Source organism: Aegilops tauschii, chromosome 1 (genome assembly GCF_002575655.3).
Source record: "Aegilops tauschii subsp. strangulata cultivar AL8/78 chromosome 1, Aet v6.0, whole genome shotgun sequence".
NCBI lineage: Eukaryota > Viridiplantae > Streptophyta > Magnoliopsida > Poales > Poaceae > Aegilops > Aegilops tauschii.
In genome coordinates this window covers 6,993,053-7,011,159 of record NC_053035.3, presented here as the reverse complement: position 1 = coordinate 7,011,159, position 18,107 = coordinate 6,993,053, and the positions used below count along the sequence as shown (strand labels likewise).

Here is an 18,107-nt window from a genome sequence, read left to right as displayed (position 1 = left end):
TAGATAGATCCGCCGCATTGGGAGCTCCTATTCCACGCTGTACGCGCTAGGAACCAGGGAAGCACCTTGTGTTTTTTTTCTTTTCTCTGTTTTAACTCTTTTGCTTTTAAAAATAATCTGGGATTTCAAAAAAAGTTGCAAATTGTGAAATGCTCATAAATTCAAAAATTGCTCATGATTGAAAAAAAAAATTCGGGAAATGATAAATGCTCACGGATTAAAACAATGTTCACCGAGTTCAAAAAAAATATTACGATTTCAAAAGAATGAACTTTTCTTATTCTGATGAGAATTTTCTAATAATGACAAACATTTTTTGTATTTGATGAAACAAATTTTGAATTTAATGAATTCTTGAACTTGATGGACAAAATTGTATTCAAGGAAAAATTTGAAAAAAAATGGATGAATAAATATTGAATTCAATGAACACATTTTCAATTTGATGAACATTTTCATCTTTGGGGTGGACGCCGAGAAGGTCATCAGGTTTGTGGAGGACAGGCCGTTCAATTGCCAGAGGTACTTTTTGGACGGTGAGAAGATGAGGAGGCTGGGGTGGTCGGAGCGCACGCCGTGGAAGGAGGACGGTGGACTCATATGACTAAGGCAGGGGCTTATATATAAGAATTCTTTATATCTCTAGTCGTTGTTAACTTTCTAAGCATGGGATATGTGTTTACCAGTCATCCGGGAAATGTCTATCATGTGTTTTTTGTTATATGACTATAGACTGCAGAACTCACACTAAAAGAACGACGAGAAGTTCCAAATGTGCAAGTAGTTAAACGGCATTGCGTTCATGAATAGGTTACTCTTGTATGATCCAAAGGAAATATCCCTCAAGTAAGAGCAGAGAGTAACGTCTGTTGCATCATGAAATATATGTGGCATTTCAGAAATATCATGTGTCAGTTTTTAGTACACTACAGAATCTGTGACCAGCAACTAAATGCAAGTGAAAAAAAATGGTCTGCAGAGTTGCAGAATGAGTAGTGGTGTGGCGGCGATTGCGTGGCAAGACTAGATATAGTCCACTATATTGACAACCTATCCAAGCATTACAAATTTACAATATCAGAGACAATTATATCATCCTCCTCTCTCTAGCATAGGTAGCGTTGTATCTCCTCCCCGAGACTGCTGGCCTGAAAATGTTTAGTGGCACACAGAATTAAGCACCTCTTCCGCATCTAGTGTATGTCCATCCTGTTTCGACAAGCACAAAGGAGAACACGTTCACAACAAACCCGGGACATAGTTGATCGCCCTGTCATGTTTCCCGTCCTTCCCATTATTCTTCACAAACTACAGGAGGAGGAAAACACACATACTAAGGTGTCACGGCCTGCTTCTGTTTCTCCTTGTAATTGCTACGATGCTCCGTTTGTTTTTCTCCAATATTTCAGATTGCTTGAAGGCTGATAAAGGGGTGCCCGAGTATGAACTCATATCATGCTTTGCTTTGACATCCTAAAGGCAGGGGTATATATAGCCCTCTATACACCAAGAGTCTCCGGTATCTCTTATATGGGGAAAAATGTGAGCATGGAGTATGTGTTGAATGAGCAGACCATCAAGCAACTGTTTATCATGTGTGAGTCGGCTGTGTGATCATGTGACCATTCTATTTTGCATGTTTTGTTTTTGAGTTCTTATCTTAAACAAAGAAAAGAACAGTATCGTACTTGGTTGGAGAGAACTCACACTAAAAGGATGTTGAGGATCCTGAATGAGTGAGTACTTGAGCAGCAATTGCATTTGCAAACAGGTTAGAGTAACTCACAGATTCGCTATACACCCCTACCTCCATAATAACCATCAATACAAGTAGTACAAGAACATAATGTGCATGTTAGTAATCCAAGTCTGTTGCATCATGAAAGATGTGTGAAATAGGTTGGGAATAGACTCATTGTAACTAATTTTTCAGCTCCCTTTCAAGAACAGCATTTCATAGAAAAGAACACCAGAGAAAGTGGGTCACGAATTGGAAATTGTTAAGATTAAATCAGGGGTTATCCAGTGGGGGTTCCATGGGTGCCATGGCACCCCCTCCAAATATGTAAAAAAACATAAAGCCAATTTTGGTTCTATTTCTTATAATTTTAATGATATTTGGACCATATTATGATATTTTTAGTTTATTTTTTAGAAACCTTTAAACAATGTATTGAACTTATGTTATTCATACATTATACATATATATTGGGTGAATTTCAGGAACTCTCAGAAGTTTCCTTCACCGGGCCGGGCAGCTATTTGCTCCGCAGGTCATGGTCAGCAACATCTTCTGGTCTACATCGACAACTTCCCAGTCGTTGCTTCTACGAGCTATTTGGTTTAAACAAGTTTCTCCACTGAGACGAAGGCTCAGAGGCGCCAACGAGCGTTGCTCATGGCACGCCGCCGGTAGACGCAATAGGAAGAAGACTTCGGCATCCCCAAGGACTTGGATTTTATTTTTTATTTTTGCAAGGCTGTTTTTGTAATAGTATGTGCTACTCAATATATGGGCTTTGGCCTTTTTGCAAAAAAGAACATTCGTGATTAGAGGAATTATTTTTTATAGCAAAGTGAACTTTATTAGGAAGCAAACACACTTAATCATTCGCCAAGATTTTTTTTTTTTGAGAGAGAATCATTCACCAAGATTGAGATGAACGAAAACCAGTGAGTCACCAAGTACAAATCTGTAACAAATAAACAAAGTAATCAAAGGTCAAATTCCCCTATCATATATAAGAACATAGCTAGTAGCCGCCATCAATAACATTCTGGTATTGTACGCACCTAAAGCAAATTATGAATCAATAATACGTAAGGAAGTCACTAGTCAAAGGTCAGATTCCCCCAACATATATAAAAACATAACTAGTACTCCTATGTATAGCCGCCATCAATCAAATTAGGCTACTGTATATAAACAAATCAAAGTCTCGAAAGAGCTTTGCTAACTACAAATTGCTCTAAACTTCTGCGCCATGCCGTCGCTGTACACATGTCTCACAAAATTAACACAAAGTGTTGTCTGTTCGCTATGATATATAGAAATTGTTGTGTATATGACTGTACAAACCCTATACGAAAATGATGCCAACAGAGAGATTAATTTTATTCGTCGCTATCTAGTCAACTAAATATTTGTGGTCACTCAATTATTGTGGATCTGCCGTCTGCGGAGTTATAGCTGACCTTGGTACTATAATTTTGTAACTGCAATTCGATACGTCTTGATAATCATTTATTTAATTTGTTGATGAAGTCTACTGGACGAAATATTTGTTTATGACCTGCACGTATATATTAATCACCGTTCACAAGGGTTCATAGAAAGAAAACTCAACTTATTCAAGTATCCAACTCACATGGTTAGCTAGTACTACATGAGGCCCTGTTTGGTTCACAAGTCCTAGGACTTTTTTTAGTCCCAACTTATAAGTCCCAAGTCCCTAAAAAGTCCCTACCTGTTTGGTTTCTGGGACTTAATATGGACTAAAAGACCATATTACAACTATAAGTCCCTATAAGTCCCTCCTTGAGAGTCTTATTTCATAAGTCCCAAATGCCCACTTTAAGTCCCTATAAGTCCCTCATGTTTGGTTTAGATGGGACTTATAGGGACTTTTTTAAGTCCCTAAATCAATAAGTCTCTGGAAACAAACACCCTCTCACTAATCCATGTATTTAATTAACCTCTCTGGTTGACCTTGTAACTACACGCGCAACCACCCGGCAGGGTGTCGTATTCCCTATATATGCACACAACATCTTCTTCCTTCTCCGAAGAGTTAGTAGAACAAAGCATTCATCCATCCATCCAAACTATCCCATCTTCCCCAACAACTTGTACACTTCTCCATGCCATGCCTCCTCTCATCTACACATTACTCGGGCTTCTCCTTCTCTCGTACGCAGCTCCTCGATGCTCCTCTGCAGGCGACACTCTCGCGGCAGGTCAAACTTTCGCGGCTGTTGGTGCCGGTGCCGGCAAGCTCGTCTCAAGAAATGGCAAGTACGCGCTCGGCTTCTTCCAACCAGCTACAATGATTGCAAGCACCATGAGTAGTAGTAAGTCCCACGACAACACCAGCTCTAGCTCTAGCTGGTACTTTGGCATATGGTTCAATAAGATTCCAGTTTTTACTACTGTGTGGGTTGCTAATAGGGAGGAGCCCATCGCTCATCCCAATATCAACTCCACACAGCTCAGGATCTCAAGTGACGGCAATCTTGTCATCATCGTAGACCATGTTGATGCCGGCACTGAATCCCTTGTCTGGTCCACTCACATCGTCAATAGGACACAAACCACCACCACCACGACAACCCTTGTTCTCCTAAACAGTGGAAACCTTGTCCTCCTACCCACAAACACTAGCCAAGAGATGCCTTCGTGGCAGAGTTTCGACCACCCAACAGATGTTGTGCTTCCTGGCGTCAAGCTTGGCTGGGACAAGGTCACCGGCTTGATCAACACGATCATCTCAAAGAAGAGTCTCATTAATCCTGGTCTTGGCTCATACAGTGTTGGACTAGAAGGTGCCACGGGGATGGTCCTCAAGCGCCGCAACAACCCCTCTGTAGTGTATTGGCAATTTGTGTCCTCTACAACATCAACATTGGTACCAATAATCCAGTCACTGGTAGATTTGGATCCTCGGATTAAAGGTCTGGTTAACCCAATATATGTTGATAACAACCGAGAGGAGTACTACATGTACACTTCACCGGATGAATCACCGCCTTTATTTGTCTCACTGGACACCTCGGGTCAAACAAAAATGATGTTTTGGTCTCAAGCCAGACAGACCTGGGAAACCATAGGTGCCAACCCTGATGGTCCCTGCATGACGCCTGCTACATGTGGACCTTTTGCGGTCTGCAACAACCATGCACATATATTATGTGAGTGTATGGAGGGCTTCTCTCAGAAGTCACCACAGGATTGGGAGTTTAATGATAGAACAGGCGGATGCATCAGAAACACACCATTACAGTACTGCGGCACTAGTGAGAAAAACATGACAAGTTCAAAAGACATGTTCCACCCGATTGCTCAAGCTACATTGCCCTACAAGCCCCAACTCATAGCCCTTGCTTCAACTCAGACAAAATGCGAAGAAGCTTGTCTTAGCTCTTGCTCTTGCACTGCTTACTCCTTTAACAATGACAAATGCTCCGTCTGGTATGGGGAATTACTTAGTGTAAGTATGAATGATGGCATTGATTTTACAGCTGAAGATGTTCTTTACATTCGCCTTGCCGCCAAAGATTTAAGTTTCAGAAAAAATAAAAGAAAGCTGCATGTCGGAGTTGTTATTGCAGGAGCCATTACTGGTCTTGGGTTACTAATGATCATGGTGTTGTTATTGATTTGGATGAAGAAACTCAAATGGTGTGGTTTGCCTTTATACGGCAATCAAGATAGTGGTGGAGGGATTATGGCCTTTAGATTCACGGATTTAGTCCGTGCTACTAAAAACTTCTCTGAAAAGCTAGGAGGAGGTGGTTTTGGTTCTGTATACAAGGGAGTATTAAATGACTCAACTAGTATAGCAGTGAAGAGGCTTGATGGTGCATCTCAAGGAGAGAAGCAATTCAGGGCCGAGGTGAGCTCAGTTGGACTCATCCAACATATCAACATAGTCAAATTGATTGGTTTCTGCAGCGAAGGTGATAAAAGGTTACTTGTATATGAACACATGTCAAATGGGTCTCTGGATGACCATCTGTTTAAGAAGAGCAATGCTAATGGTGATATCCTGAATTGGAACACTAGATTTCAAATAACCCTTGGAATTGCTAGAGGATTGTCCTACTTGCATCAGAGTTGTCGCCAATGCATCATACACTGTGATATTAAGCCAGAAAATATACTTTTGGATGCATCATTTGTTCCTAAAGTTGCTGACTTTGGGTTGGCGGCATTAGTCGGACGGGATTTTAGCCGAATTCTAACCACGTTCAGAGGAACTGTTGGTTATCTTGCTCCGGAGTGGCTTAGCGGGAATGCTATTACGCCAAAAGTTGATGTTTATAGCTTTGGCATGGTACTTCTAGAAATCATATCAGGGGCTAGGAATTCATCTGGAACATACAACACTAGGAATAACCACTCTGCTAAATTTTTCCCAGTGCAAGCTATCTACAAGCTTCATGGGGGTGATGTGCAGAGTTTGGTGGATCCAAATTTGCATGGTGACTTCAATTTAGAAGAGGTCGAAAGGGTTTGCAAGGTTGCATGTTGGTGTATCCAAGATAATGAATTTGATCGACCGACGATGGGTGAAATGGTTCGGGTTCTCGAGGGTCTACAGGAGATTGGCATGCCCCCGATGCCGAGACAACTTGCGGCTATGACGGAACAATATGGTGCAACCTCTTCAATATACATAGTAAACAGTCACAGTCGATGTGACTAATTGTCGTTTCTGCAAATTATAAAGTGTTATTGTGGAGTACAGGGAACAAAAGAAGGCAAAGCTTGGAGTTCCTAATTCTTTCTTTATTTATTTCCAATTTTAGTGTGCAAGCGCTTGTAGAAAAAGTATTGCATGTTGAATTGAATATGTGTATGCTTTCTTAACGGATGATTTTATCCCTTAAATCCTTGATTTGAAAATGTTGATGTATATATGTATATCACTACTAGTTCTTCATCAATAATGGTGTTTATGTTTTGTTGATGGTGTGTAATTGATCGTCTCTCAGAGTTTGAGAGGATGTCTAGTGTTGAGCTTTTGAGCCAAATGTAATCCTTCAGACTAATTTTTTATGAGGAATTGAAGGATCAAGATGATTGACTGCGGAGAGTAAGCAATTGTAAATTTACTTCTTCCTTTTGCACTTTAGGCATTCCGGATAAATAAGTTCTCCTAAATGAAACTATGGTGGGTACAACCTATATGCAGATATGAAGGGATCAAAGAAAATACACAAGTGACAAACCTTGGATAAGAATTAACCGAGGCGTGCAGAGACAGAGATGTATCCACTTCCTTGGAGAGAAGCTAGTCACTGTGAGAGAGGTGTGGGCACCACCAGGGTTTACCAACACCACCAAGACTCATCTTCTTCTCCTTGAGCCTCTCACACAAAGTAGGAGCTCAATCGCTAGTTCAGACTAAACTTTATTGTATGAAAAGGGGGGAAATGGAGATGACCCAAAGGTGGCTTCCGGACCTTAGTAGACTCCGAAGCCTATGTTACGGATGTTACTTATTCTTAAGTTCCAATGGAAATCATGTTGGCCCCCCAAGCGCAATGGTATGTAGCGAGAAGTAAATATTCCTCAATTGAGAATACCCCTCAGTTGAGAATCAAAGTATCAATCTGCGGAGTTCTCTAACGAGTCAATGGTCAGCGCTACACTCAATTAAGAAACTTTCACTTGGTCCCTAACACTTCTTGAGCTCTTGCATAATTGTACTACACATGGTTTTCTCCTTCATAAACTACGCCACATCTAAAAATTATTTCGACCTCCACCACCGGTGCTTGTTAATGATAGCAAGGTTGACTGTTTATTGAGGCATAAAAAGAAAAGAAATATCTTTGGGTCCAAGCAAATACCCTCATAGATGTCTTGCTGAACCATAGTGTGAAACCTCTTATCATGAGCATCATTTTGATTGACACATGGCCAGTTTCGAATCTTAAGTCTTGACATGTGGTCCCAATACTAATTTTTTGTCCAGCTGGTAACACCCCCCCTCCCCCCCTTTGTCTTCGAGGGCTTACATTTGTCAAGTACCATACCTTGCTTTTCCGGGAATGTCCTTAAGCCATGGTCCCTTGGTTTATTTTTTGCTGCTTTTGGAAAGTCTTGGCCTTCCAACATCCCTCAAGCACAACATGTTCTTCCTCAACCACAAACCCTTCCTTTATCTCATGCCCATCATCACGTGCAGCCCCACCGCCTTGCCCTTCTTCTTCTTCTTTAGCTACCACAAAAGTATCTTTTCCATCGAACAAGTTGCCAAGCACAGATTTTTCTCATGTACCTATCTAAAGAAATCATACCGGTCTGACAAATGGTAGTTGCTAATCTCGAGGTGGCTTGAAGGGACAAATATCGGTGAGGTCCGCTCCCTGGAGCTCCTCGGCATTTTTCGGATAGACACGGACCCATCCATATGTAGCGAAGTACGATATAAGTCATTGATATCGATTTAGGCGAGCAGCATAGCCAGAGGAAGAAGTCTGCTTTTTAGCGAGTAGCTTCCTTTACACTAGTAGAAAACTGGGCTTTGGTCACAGGGCAATATTCACATTAGTCCCGGTTCAGTCACGAACCGGGACTAATGTGAGCATTGGTCCCGGTTCGTGCGGCCAGGAGCCTGCCGGGCCTCGTGGGGGCATTGGTCCCGGTTCGTCCGGCCCCTTTGGTCCCGGTTGGTGGGACAAACCGGGACCAATGGGCCTCGCTCCTGGCCCACCACCATTGGTCCCAGTTGGTGGCTTGAACCGGGACCAGAGGCTCACCCTTTAGTCCCGGTTCATACCGCAAACCGGGACTAAAGGCTGGTCCTAGTTGCGGTCAGTGTTTAGTCCCACCTCGCCAACCGAAGGGCGCTCACACCAGTTTATAAGCCCGTCCCTCTCTGCCTTGTTGAGCTCCTCTCAAAGTGAAAATAGATGCCCTTATACAGGGAATTTGACCTAAATTCACAGTAAATTTCTTTGAATTTCATAGAAATTTATTATGAATTTAGGTTGAATTTTCTCTATAGGCGCATCTATGTTCATTTTTTTATAGTAAATAAAATAAATAAACCTTAATAAAATAAATAAAAATAAATAAACCTTAATAAAATAAAATAAAATAAACTATAGTAACTAAAAATAAATAAACCTTAATAAATTAAATAAAAATAGCAGCAGTAAAATAAATAAAAATAGCCGCAGTAAAATAAATAAAAATAAAATAACTAAAGTAAAATACATAAGTAATTAGAAATAAAATAAATAAGTTTTTTGTTGTAAGTAGAAACAAAACAAAATAAATAAAGCAAAAGAGAAAAAACAGGGAAAAAAAATTATGCCACCTACTGGGCCACCACGGCCTGAATACGACTAGAAACCCATCCATGGGCCAGGATTCAGGCCCGCAGAAGGCCCAGTAGGCCCCACAGAGAACGGTTAGGCCCGAAAGCCTGCAGTTGAGAGGACCAAAGGCTTTTAGTCCCGGTCGGTGCCACGAACCGGGACCAATGAGTTCCCTATATATACCCCATCGCCACAGCAGAGCACTCCACAGTGCTCTGTTTTTTCTGGCCAGCGAGGGGAGGGCATTTGGGTGCTCTAGCTCACCTCCTATGCACATGAGGTGTTCGATGAAATGTCTGAGCCACACTAGTTAATCTTTCTCCTCTCGAAACTCGACCTCCGGGCTCCATTTTCCCCGAGATTTGTCTAGGTTTAGCGGTCCGTCACGTCCCGTCCCCGTCTTCACCGCCGTCGATCGCCCGCGCCGATCTCGTTGCGAGCACCACCGTGGTGAGCCTCTTGTTCTTACCTTCTTTCTGAAAGAAAAAAATTCTTACTTTAGATAGATACTTGTCTAATTTTGTTACTTTTATTATTCCTTCTTATTACATAGTGCGATGGTTTTGGTATCCGCCCCCGTCGGCCCTCGTCATGTCTATGATTCGGATGTGGTATATATTATCTTTTTATAACTATTTCGTTCATTTATTATTTATGACAAATATGCCGACCAACGTGGCATAGATTTTATTTATCTAGGAGGTGGTTGAACCGGAAATTCTAACCGACCCTATTGTCGAGAGGTTAAATTTAGTTGAAGAAGAAAACAATTACTTGAAGGAAAAATAAAAAAATTAAGGAGGAGAAGATGATATTGGAGTTGCATGTTGCGGATGTCGTCGATGATCACAAGATCAAGATGGATGCAATGCGCTTGAAGATTAGAAAGATTAGAAAATATGCCATTCATACCGAGGCTTGGTATCATTATGCCGTTGGATCAATTGTTACCTTGGTTGCGATTATGATCGCATTTGTTTTCGCATTGAAATGTTTTACATAGTTTCAATGTATGGTTTAATTAATTAGATGCTCTGGAGAGCTATATATATGTTGTTAGATGAGAACTATGTATGTACTTTGATTTTAATGTGATGATGAACTTCTATTAATTTGGTCACTTAATTATCTATTCATGGTGTTCTGTAATGGTTTTCGACACACTTAATTATATATAATGCACACAGATGAACCGGCAATGGATGTACGGTGACAGACACACCTCCGAGTACATTAAGGGCGTGCATGATTTTCTCGAAGTGGCTGAGGCAAACAAGCAGAATGGTTTTATGTGTTGTCCATGCCCTATATGTGGGAATACGAAGTCTTACTCTGACCGGAAAATCCTTCACACCCACCTGCTTTACAAGGGTTTCATGCCACACTATAATGTTTGGACGAGGCACGGAGAAATAGGGGTTATGATGGAAGACGGTGAAGAAGAAGAGGACGATGACAACTATGTGCCCCCTGAATACGGTGATGCTGCAATGGGGGAAGCTGCTGAAGATCAAGAGGAACCAGACGATGTGCCCAATGATGCTGCAAGGGGGGAGCTGCTGAAGATCAAGAGGAACCAGTGCCCGATGATGATGATCTCCGCCGGGTCATTGTCGATGCAAGGACACAATGCGAAAGTCAAAAGGAGAAGCTGAAGTTCGATCGCATGTTAGAGGATCACAAAAAAGGGTTGTACCCCAATTGTGAAGATGGCAACACAAAGCTCGATACCTTACTGGAATTGCTGCAATGGAAGGCAGAGAATGATGTGCCTGACAAAGGATTTGAGAAGCTATTGAAAATATTGAAGAAGAAGCTTCCAAAGGATAACGAATTGCCCGACAGTACATACACAGCAAAGAAGGTCGTATGCCCTCTAGGATTAGAGGTGCAGAAGATACATGCATGCCCTAATGACTGCATCCTCTACCGCTGTGCGTACAAGGATCTGAACGCATGCCCGGTATGCGGTGCATTGCGGTATAAGATCAAACGAGATGACCCTGGTGATGTTGACGGCGAGCCCCCCAGGAAGAGGGTTCCTGCGAAGGTGATGTGGTATGCTCCTATAATACCACGGTTGAAACGTCTTTTCAGAAACGAAGAGCATGCCAAGTTGATGCGATGGCACAGTGAGGACCGTAAGAAAGACGCGAAGTTGAGGGCACCCGCTGACGGGTCGCAGTGGAGAAAAATCGAGAGAACGTACTAGGCTGAGTTTGCAGCTGACCCAAGGAACGTATGGTTTGGTTTAAGCGCGGATGGCATTAATCCTTTCGGGGAGCAGAGCAGCAATCACAGCACCTGGCCCGTGACTCTATGTATGTATAACCTTCCTCCTTGGATGTGCATGAAGCGGAAGTTCATTATGATGCCAGTTCTCATCCAAGGCCCTAAGCAACCCGGCAACGACATTGATGTGTACCTAAGGCCATTAGTTGAAGAACTTTTACAGCTGTGGATTGGAAACGGTGTACGTACGTGGGATGAGCATAAACAGGAGGAATTTAACCTGCACGCGTTGTTGTTTGTAACCACCAACGATTGGCCCGCTCTCAGTAACCTTTCAGGACAGACAAACAAGGGATACCACGCATGCACTCACTGTTTAGATGACACTGAAAGTATATATCTGGACAAATGCAGGAAGAATGTGTACCTGGGCCATCGTCGATTTCTTCCGACCAACCATCAATGTCGAAAGAAAGGCAAGCATTTCAAAGGCGAGGCAGATCACCGGAAGAAGCCCGCCATGCGTACCGGTGATCACGTACTTGCTATGGTCAATGATTTACATGTAATCTTTGGAAAGGGTCCCGGCGGACTAGCTGTTCCGAATGACGCTGAGGGACACGCACCCATGTGGAAGAAGAAATCTATATTTTAGGACCTACCCTACTGGAAAGAGCTAGAGGTCCGCTCTTCAATCGACGTGATGCACGTGATGAAGAACCTTTGCGTGAACCTGCTAAGCTTCTTGGGCGTGTATGGGAAGACAAAAGATACACCTGAGGCACGGGAGGACCTGCAACGTTTGCACGAAAAAGACGGCATGCCTCCGAAGCAGTATGAAGGTCCTGCCAGCTACGCTCTTACGAAAGAAGAGAAAGAAATCTTCTTTGAATGCCTGCTCAGTATGAAGGTCCCGACTGGCTTCTCGTCGAATATAAAGGGAATAATAAATATGCCAGAGAAAAAGTTCCAGAACAAATGCCTGTAACTGACGAGTATGATACCATTGTCCGTTTTGTACATGAAGTGCATCTAGTTTTTGCCGTAACCCTCTCAACTTTCTTGCACATGCTATGTGGATGAAATGATGATACCATGCCAACTTTTAACCTTTTCAGAGTTCATTTGAAATGCTTTTCAATTTTAGGGTCTTATAGCTCAAAATAATTAATAAATGCATGAAAAATAACAAATGAAGTCAGAAAGGGTTGAAAATTCATGAGATGTGGCTTTGAATGGTGCATTTTGAACACACACAAAGTCAGGAGTTCAAATAAGTTTTAAAAAATGAAATTCCTTTGTAACAGACGAGTTTCCGTATGAAATCCTGATACTTCGAAAGAGATTGTCCGTTTTGTACACGAAGTGCATCCAGTTTTTGCCGTAACCCTCTCAACTTTCTTGCACATGCTATGTGCATGAAATGATGATATCATGCCAACTTTCAACCTTTTCAGAGTTCATTTGAAATGCTTTTCAATTTTAGGGTCTTATAGCTCAAAATAATCAGTAAATGCATGAAAAATGGTGCATGAAAAATAACAAATAAAATAAATAAATAATTAGAAACAAAATAATATAAACTTTAATAAAATATATAAGTAGAAACAAAATAAAATAAACTTTAATAACATAAATAAAATTTATGAAACTAAAATTATCAAAGTATTTTCTGTTCAAAACATTATAAGCAACCGACGCCGCCCCCGCCGTCACCGTCGCCGTTGCCCGCGCCCTCGCCGTCAGCCGCGCCCCTGCCCCGACGCGCGCTGCCCCGGCCCGTCCCTGTCGTCGCCGTCGCCCTTCGCCGCCGTCGCCCCCTACCCCGAGCGCGCGCCCACTGCCCCGTCGCCATCCTCGCCGCCGACCCCGCGGTCCTCCTCACCTTGGTCCGGCGGTGCCCCTCCCCCTCTGGCCCGAATTGGACTAGGAGAGGGGGGGCGGCGCCCCCCTTTCCTTCTCCCTCTCCCCCTTCCTTTCCCCCTCCTAGTAGGAGTAGGAAAGAGGGGAGTCCTACTCCTACTAGGAGGAGGACTCCTCCTCCTGGCACGCCCACAAGGGGCCGGCCGGCCTCCCCTTGCTCCTTTATATACAGGGGCAAGGGGGCACCTCTAGACACACAAGTTGATCTGTTGATCTCTCCCAGCCGTGTGCGGTGCCCCCCTCCACCATATTCCACCTCGGTCATATCGTAGCAGTGTTTAGGCAAAGCCCTGCGTCGATAGCAACATCATCACCGTCATCACGCCGTCATGCTAACGGAACTCTCCCGTGAAGCTCTGCTGGATCGGAGTTCGCGGGACGGCATCGAGCTGAACATGTGCTGAACTCGGAGGTGCCGTACGTTCGGTACTTGATCGGTCGGATCGTGAAGATGTACGACTACATCAATCGCGTTGTGCTAACGCTTCCGCTTTCGGTCTACAAGGGTACGTGGACAACACTCTCCCCTCTCGTTGCTATGCATCACCATGATCTTGTGTGTGCGTAGGAAATTTTTTTAAATTACTACGTTCCCCAACAGTGGCATCCGAGCCAGGTTTATCCGTAGATGTCATATGCACGAGTAGAACACAAGTGAGTTGTGGGCGATACAAGTCATACTGCTACCAGCATGTCATACTTTGGTTCGGCGGTATTGTTGGATGAAGCGGCCCGGACCGACATTACGCGTACGCTTACGCGAGACTGGTTCTACCGACGTGCTTTGCACATAGGTGGCTGGCTGGTGTCAGTTTCTCGAACTTTAGTTGAACCGAGTGTGGCTACGCCCGGTCCTTGAGAAGGTTAAAACAGCACTAACTTGACGAACTATCGTTGTGGTTTTGATGCGTAGGTAAGAACGGTTCTTGCTCAGCCCGTAGCAGCCACGTAAAACTTGCAACAACAAAGTAGAGGACGTCTAACTTATTTTTGCAGGGCATGTTGTGATGTGATATGGTCAAGACATGATGCTATATTTTATTGTATGAGATAATCATGTTTTGTAACCGAGTTATCGGCAACTGGCAGGAGCCATATGGTTGTCGCTTTATTGTATGCAATGCAATCGCCCTGTAACTGCTTTACTTTATCACTAAGCAGTAGCGATAGTCGTAGAAGCAATAAGTTGGCGAGACGACAACGATGCTACGATGGAGATCAAGGTGTCGCGCCGGTGACGATGGTGATCATGACGGTGCTTCGGAGATGGAGATCACAAGCACAAGATGATGATGGCCATATCATATCACTTATATTGATTGCATGTGATGTTTATCGATCTCTTATGCATCTTATTTTGCTTAGATCGACGGTAGCATTATAAGATGATCTCTCACTAAATTTCAAGGTATAAGTGTTCTCCCTGGGTATGCACCATTGCAAAAGTTCTTCGTGCTGAGACACCACGTGATGATCGGGTGTGATAAGCTCTACGTTCAAATACAACGGGTGCAAGATAGTTTTGCACACGCGGAATACTCAGGTTAAACTTGACGAGCCTAGCATATGCAGATATGGCCTCGGAACACTGAGACCGAAAGGTCGAGCATGAATCATATAGTAGATATGATCAACATAGTGATGTTCACCATTGAAAACTACTCCATCTCACGTGATGATCGGACATGGTTTAGTTGATTTGGATCACGTGATCACTTAGATGATTAGAGGGATGTCTATCTAAGTGGGAGTTCTTAAGTAATATGATTAATTGAACTTTAATTTATCATGAACTTAGTACCTGATAGTATTTTGCTTATCTATTTTGTTGTAGATAGATGGCCCGTGATGTTGTTCCGTTGAATTTTAATGCATTCCTTGAGAAAGCAAAGTTGAAAGATGATGGTAGCAATTACACGGACTGGGTCCGTAACTTGAGGATTATCATCATTGTTGCACAGAAGAATTACGTCCTGGAAGCACCGCTGGGTGCCAGGCCTGCTGCAGGAGCAACACCAGATGTTATGAACGTTTGGCAGAGCAAAGCTGATGACTACTCGATAGTTCAGTGTGCCATGCTTTACGGCTTAGAACCGGGACTTCAACGACGTTTTGAACGTCATGGAGCATATGAGATGTTCCAGGAGTTGAAGTTGATATTTCAAGCAAATGCCCGGATTGAGAGATATGAAGTCTCCAATAAATTCTACAGCTGCAAAATGGAGGAGAATAGTTCTGTCAGTGAACATATACTCAGAATGTCTGGGTATAACAATCACTTAATTCAACTGGGAGTTAATCTTCCAGATGATAGTGTCATTGACAGAATCCTTCAATCACTGCCACCAAGCTACAAGAGCTTTGTGATGAACTATAATATGCAAGGGATGGATAAGACGATTTCCGAGCTCTTCGCGATGCTAAAGGCTGCGAAGGTAGAAATCAAGAAGGAGCATCAAGTGTTGATGGTCAACAAGACCACCAGTTTCAAGAAAAAGGGCAAAGGGAAGAAGAAGGGGAACTTCAAGAAAAACGGCAAACAAGTTGTTCTTCAGGAGAAGAAACCCAAGTCTGGACCTAAGCCTGAGACTGAGTGCTTCTACTGCAAGCAAACTGGTCACTGGAAGCGGAACTGCCCCAAGTATTTGGCGGATAAGAAGGATGGCAAGGTGAACAAAGGTATATGTGATATACATGTTATTGATGTGTACCTTACTAATGCTCGCAGTAGCACCTGGGTATTTGATACTAGTTCTGTTGCTAATATTTGCAACTCGACACAGGGGCTACGGATTAAGCCAAAATTGGCTAAGGACGAGGTGACGATGTGCGTGGGAAATGGTTCCAAAGTCGATGTGCTCGCGGTCGGCACGCTACCTCTACATCTACCTTCGGGATTAGTTTTAGACCTAAATAATTGTTATTTGGTGCTAGCGTTGAGCATGAACATTATATCTGGATCTTATTTGATGCGAGACGATTATTCATTTAAATCAGAGAACAATGGTTGTTCTATTTATATGAGTAATATCTTTTATGGTCATGCACCCTTGAGGAGCGGTCTATTTATATTAAATCTCGATAGTAGTGATACACATATTCATAATATTGAAGCCAAAAGATGCAGAGTTGATAATGATAGTGCAACTTATTTGTGGCACTGCCGTTTAGGTCATATTGGTGTAAAGCGCATGAAGAAAATCCATTCCGATGGACTTTTGGAATCACTTGATTATGAATCACTTGGTACTTGCGAACCATGTCTCATGGGCAAGATGACTAAAACGCCGTTCTCCGGAACTATGGAGCGAGCAACATATTTGTTGGAAATCATACATACTGATGTATGTGGTCCAATGAATGTTGAGGCTCGCGGCGGGTATCATTATTTTCTCACCTTCACAGATGATTTGAGCAGATATGGTGTAACACCCCGGATGTAACTTTCCATATTTGTAACTCCAACTCTTGCCATTTTCGGCTATGTGTTATGATATTCCCTTCGTGGTCGGGTTTTGTCTTTCGTTTTGCATTTTGTTCATGTCATGCATTTCATATCACGTCATCATGTGCATCTTATTTGCATACGTGTTCGTCTCATGCATCCGAGCATTTTCCCCGTTGTCCGTTTTGCAATGCGACACTCCCACATGCACCGGCGCACCCTTCTTGTCTCTTCTCGTGAGCGAGTGTTAAACGTTCTCGAAATGGACCGAGATTTGCCAAGTGTCCTTGGTACACCACCGGTAGACCACCTATCAAGTTTCGTTCCATTTGGAGGCCGTTTGATGCTCCAACGGTTAACCGGGTAACCGCAAAGGCCTCTTGTGTGTTGCATCCCAACACCCCTCCAAAACAGCCCAATAACCCATCTAAGTCACTTCCATGCTCTCCGTCGTCGGATCACGATCGTGTGGGCGGAAACTACACCCCATTTGGAGTCTCCTAGCTCCCTCTACCTATAAATATGTGATCCCCTCCGGATTTTTCGCGCAGTCCAAACCCTAGCCCCGCTCCCTCTCCGCCGCCGGACACGTCCGGTCCGGCCGGACAGATCGCGCCGCCGCCCCGTGCCTATCGCTCGCCGCCACGTGTCCTTGCACCGCCGCCGGCCCGCGAGCCCACGGCGGGCCCGCCGAGCCCGGCTCCGCCACCCGCGCGCCTCCCGCACCGCTCCTCCACGCCGGCAGGGCGCCGCCCCCGCGCCAAGCTCCGGCGACCCCGCCGCCCATTGCCGCCTCGCTCCGGTCGTCGCCGGCCACCGCCGCCTCACCCCGACGCCGCCTGACCTCCGCGCGCCGCCTCCTCTCCCTCGCCGCCGCGCCTGGTGCCGGACGGATCCGCCCCGGCGGACCCCGGATCCGGCAACCCTAGCTCCAGCCACCGCAAGGACTCCTCCGGCCACTCCTCCGACGAATCTCGACGTCCGCGCCGACGAACCCTAGATCTGGACAAAGGTTGACCCCGAAAATCCTCCAAGTCCTGAGTTTATCACATTATGTGGCTCTGTTCATCACATCATATCTCCTTGCATACTGCTCCGTTTCATGCGCATGTTATATCGAAATGTTCATCACAAGATGCTCTTCATTTTGTTCCATTGTGCCATGCTCGTTTGAGTTCATCTGGGTGCTCAAATCTCTGATGCAAGAGTGCTATATGATGTTTACTACTGTTACTTATCAGAACTTGATGATTTGTCATTTTTGTTGCATTTGATGTGTGCATCTTATGAGCATGAGCATGAAAACTAGGCTTCGTGATGTTTCTGTTTTCAGGGACTTACGATTTTGCTAAGTCTTTTTCCTGCTGTTATTTTGATGCCATGTAAACTTGATGCTACAATGAGATCCATGCTTCTTTTCAGTATGTCCAGTAAGGATGTTTTGGACATATAGTTG

The 18,107-nt window shown here is 43.8% G+C and overlaps 1 protein-coding gene across 1 annotated transcript; it reads left to right on the top strand.

Annotated features, from left to right (window-relative positions):
• The first annotated feature begins 1,315 nt into the window (after positions 1-1,315).
• On the top strand, positions 1,316-7,133 carry LOC141027598 (G-type lectin S-receptor-like serine/threonine-protein kinase At2g19130). The gene has a single exon (XM_073504684.1). The coding sequence runs from the start codon at positions 3,759-3,761 to the stop codon at positions 6,423-6,425; it is 2,667 nt and encodes an 888-aa protein (XP_073360785.1). The 5' UTR covers positions 1,316-3,758; the 3' UTR covers positions 6,426-7,133.
• Positions 7,134-18,107: the final 10,974 nt, after the last annotated feature.

What these genes read in the sequence shown, in the direction of transcription:
- LOC141027598 (XM_073504684.1), top strand. Translation starts at nt 3,759, where the DNA reads ATGCACACAACATCTTCTTCCTTCTCCGAAGAGTTAGTAGAACAAAGC.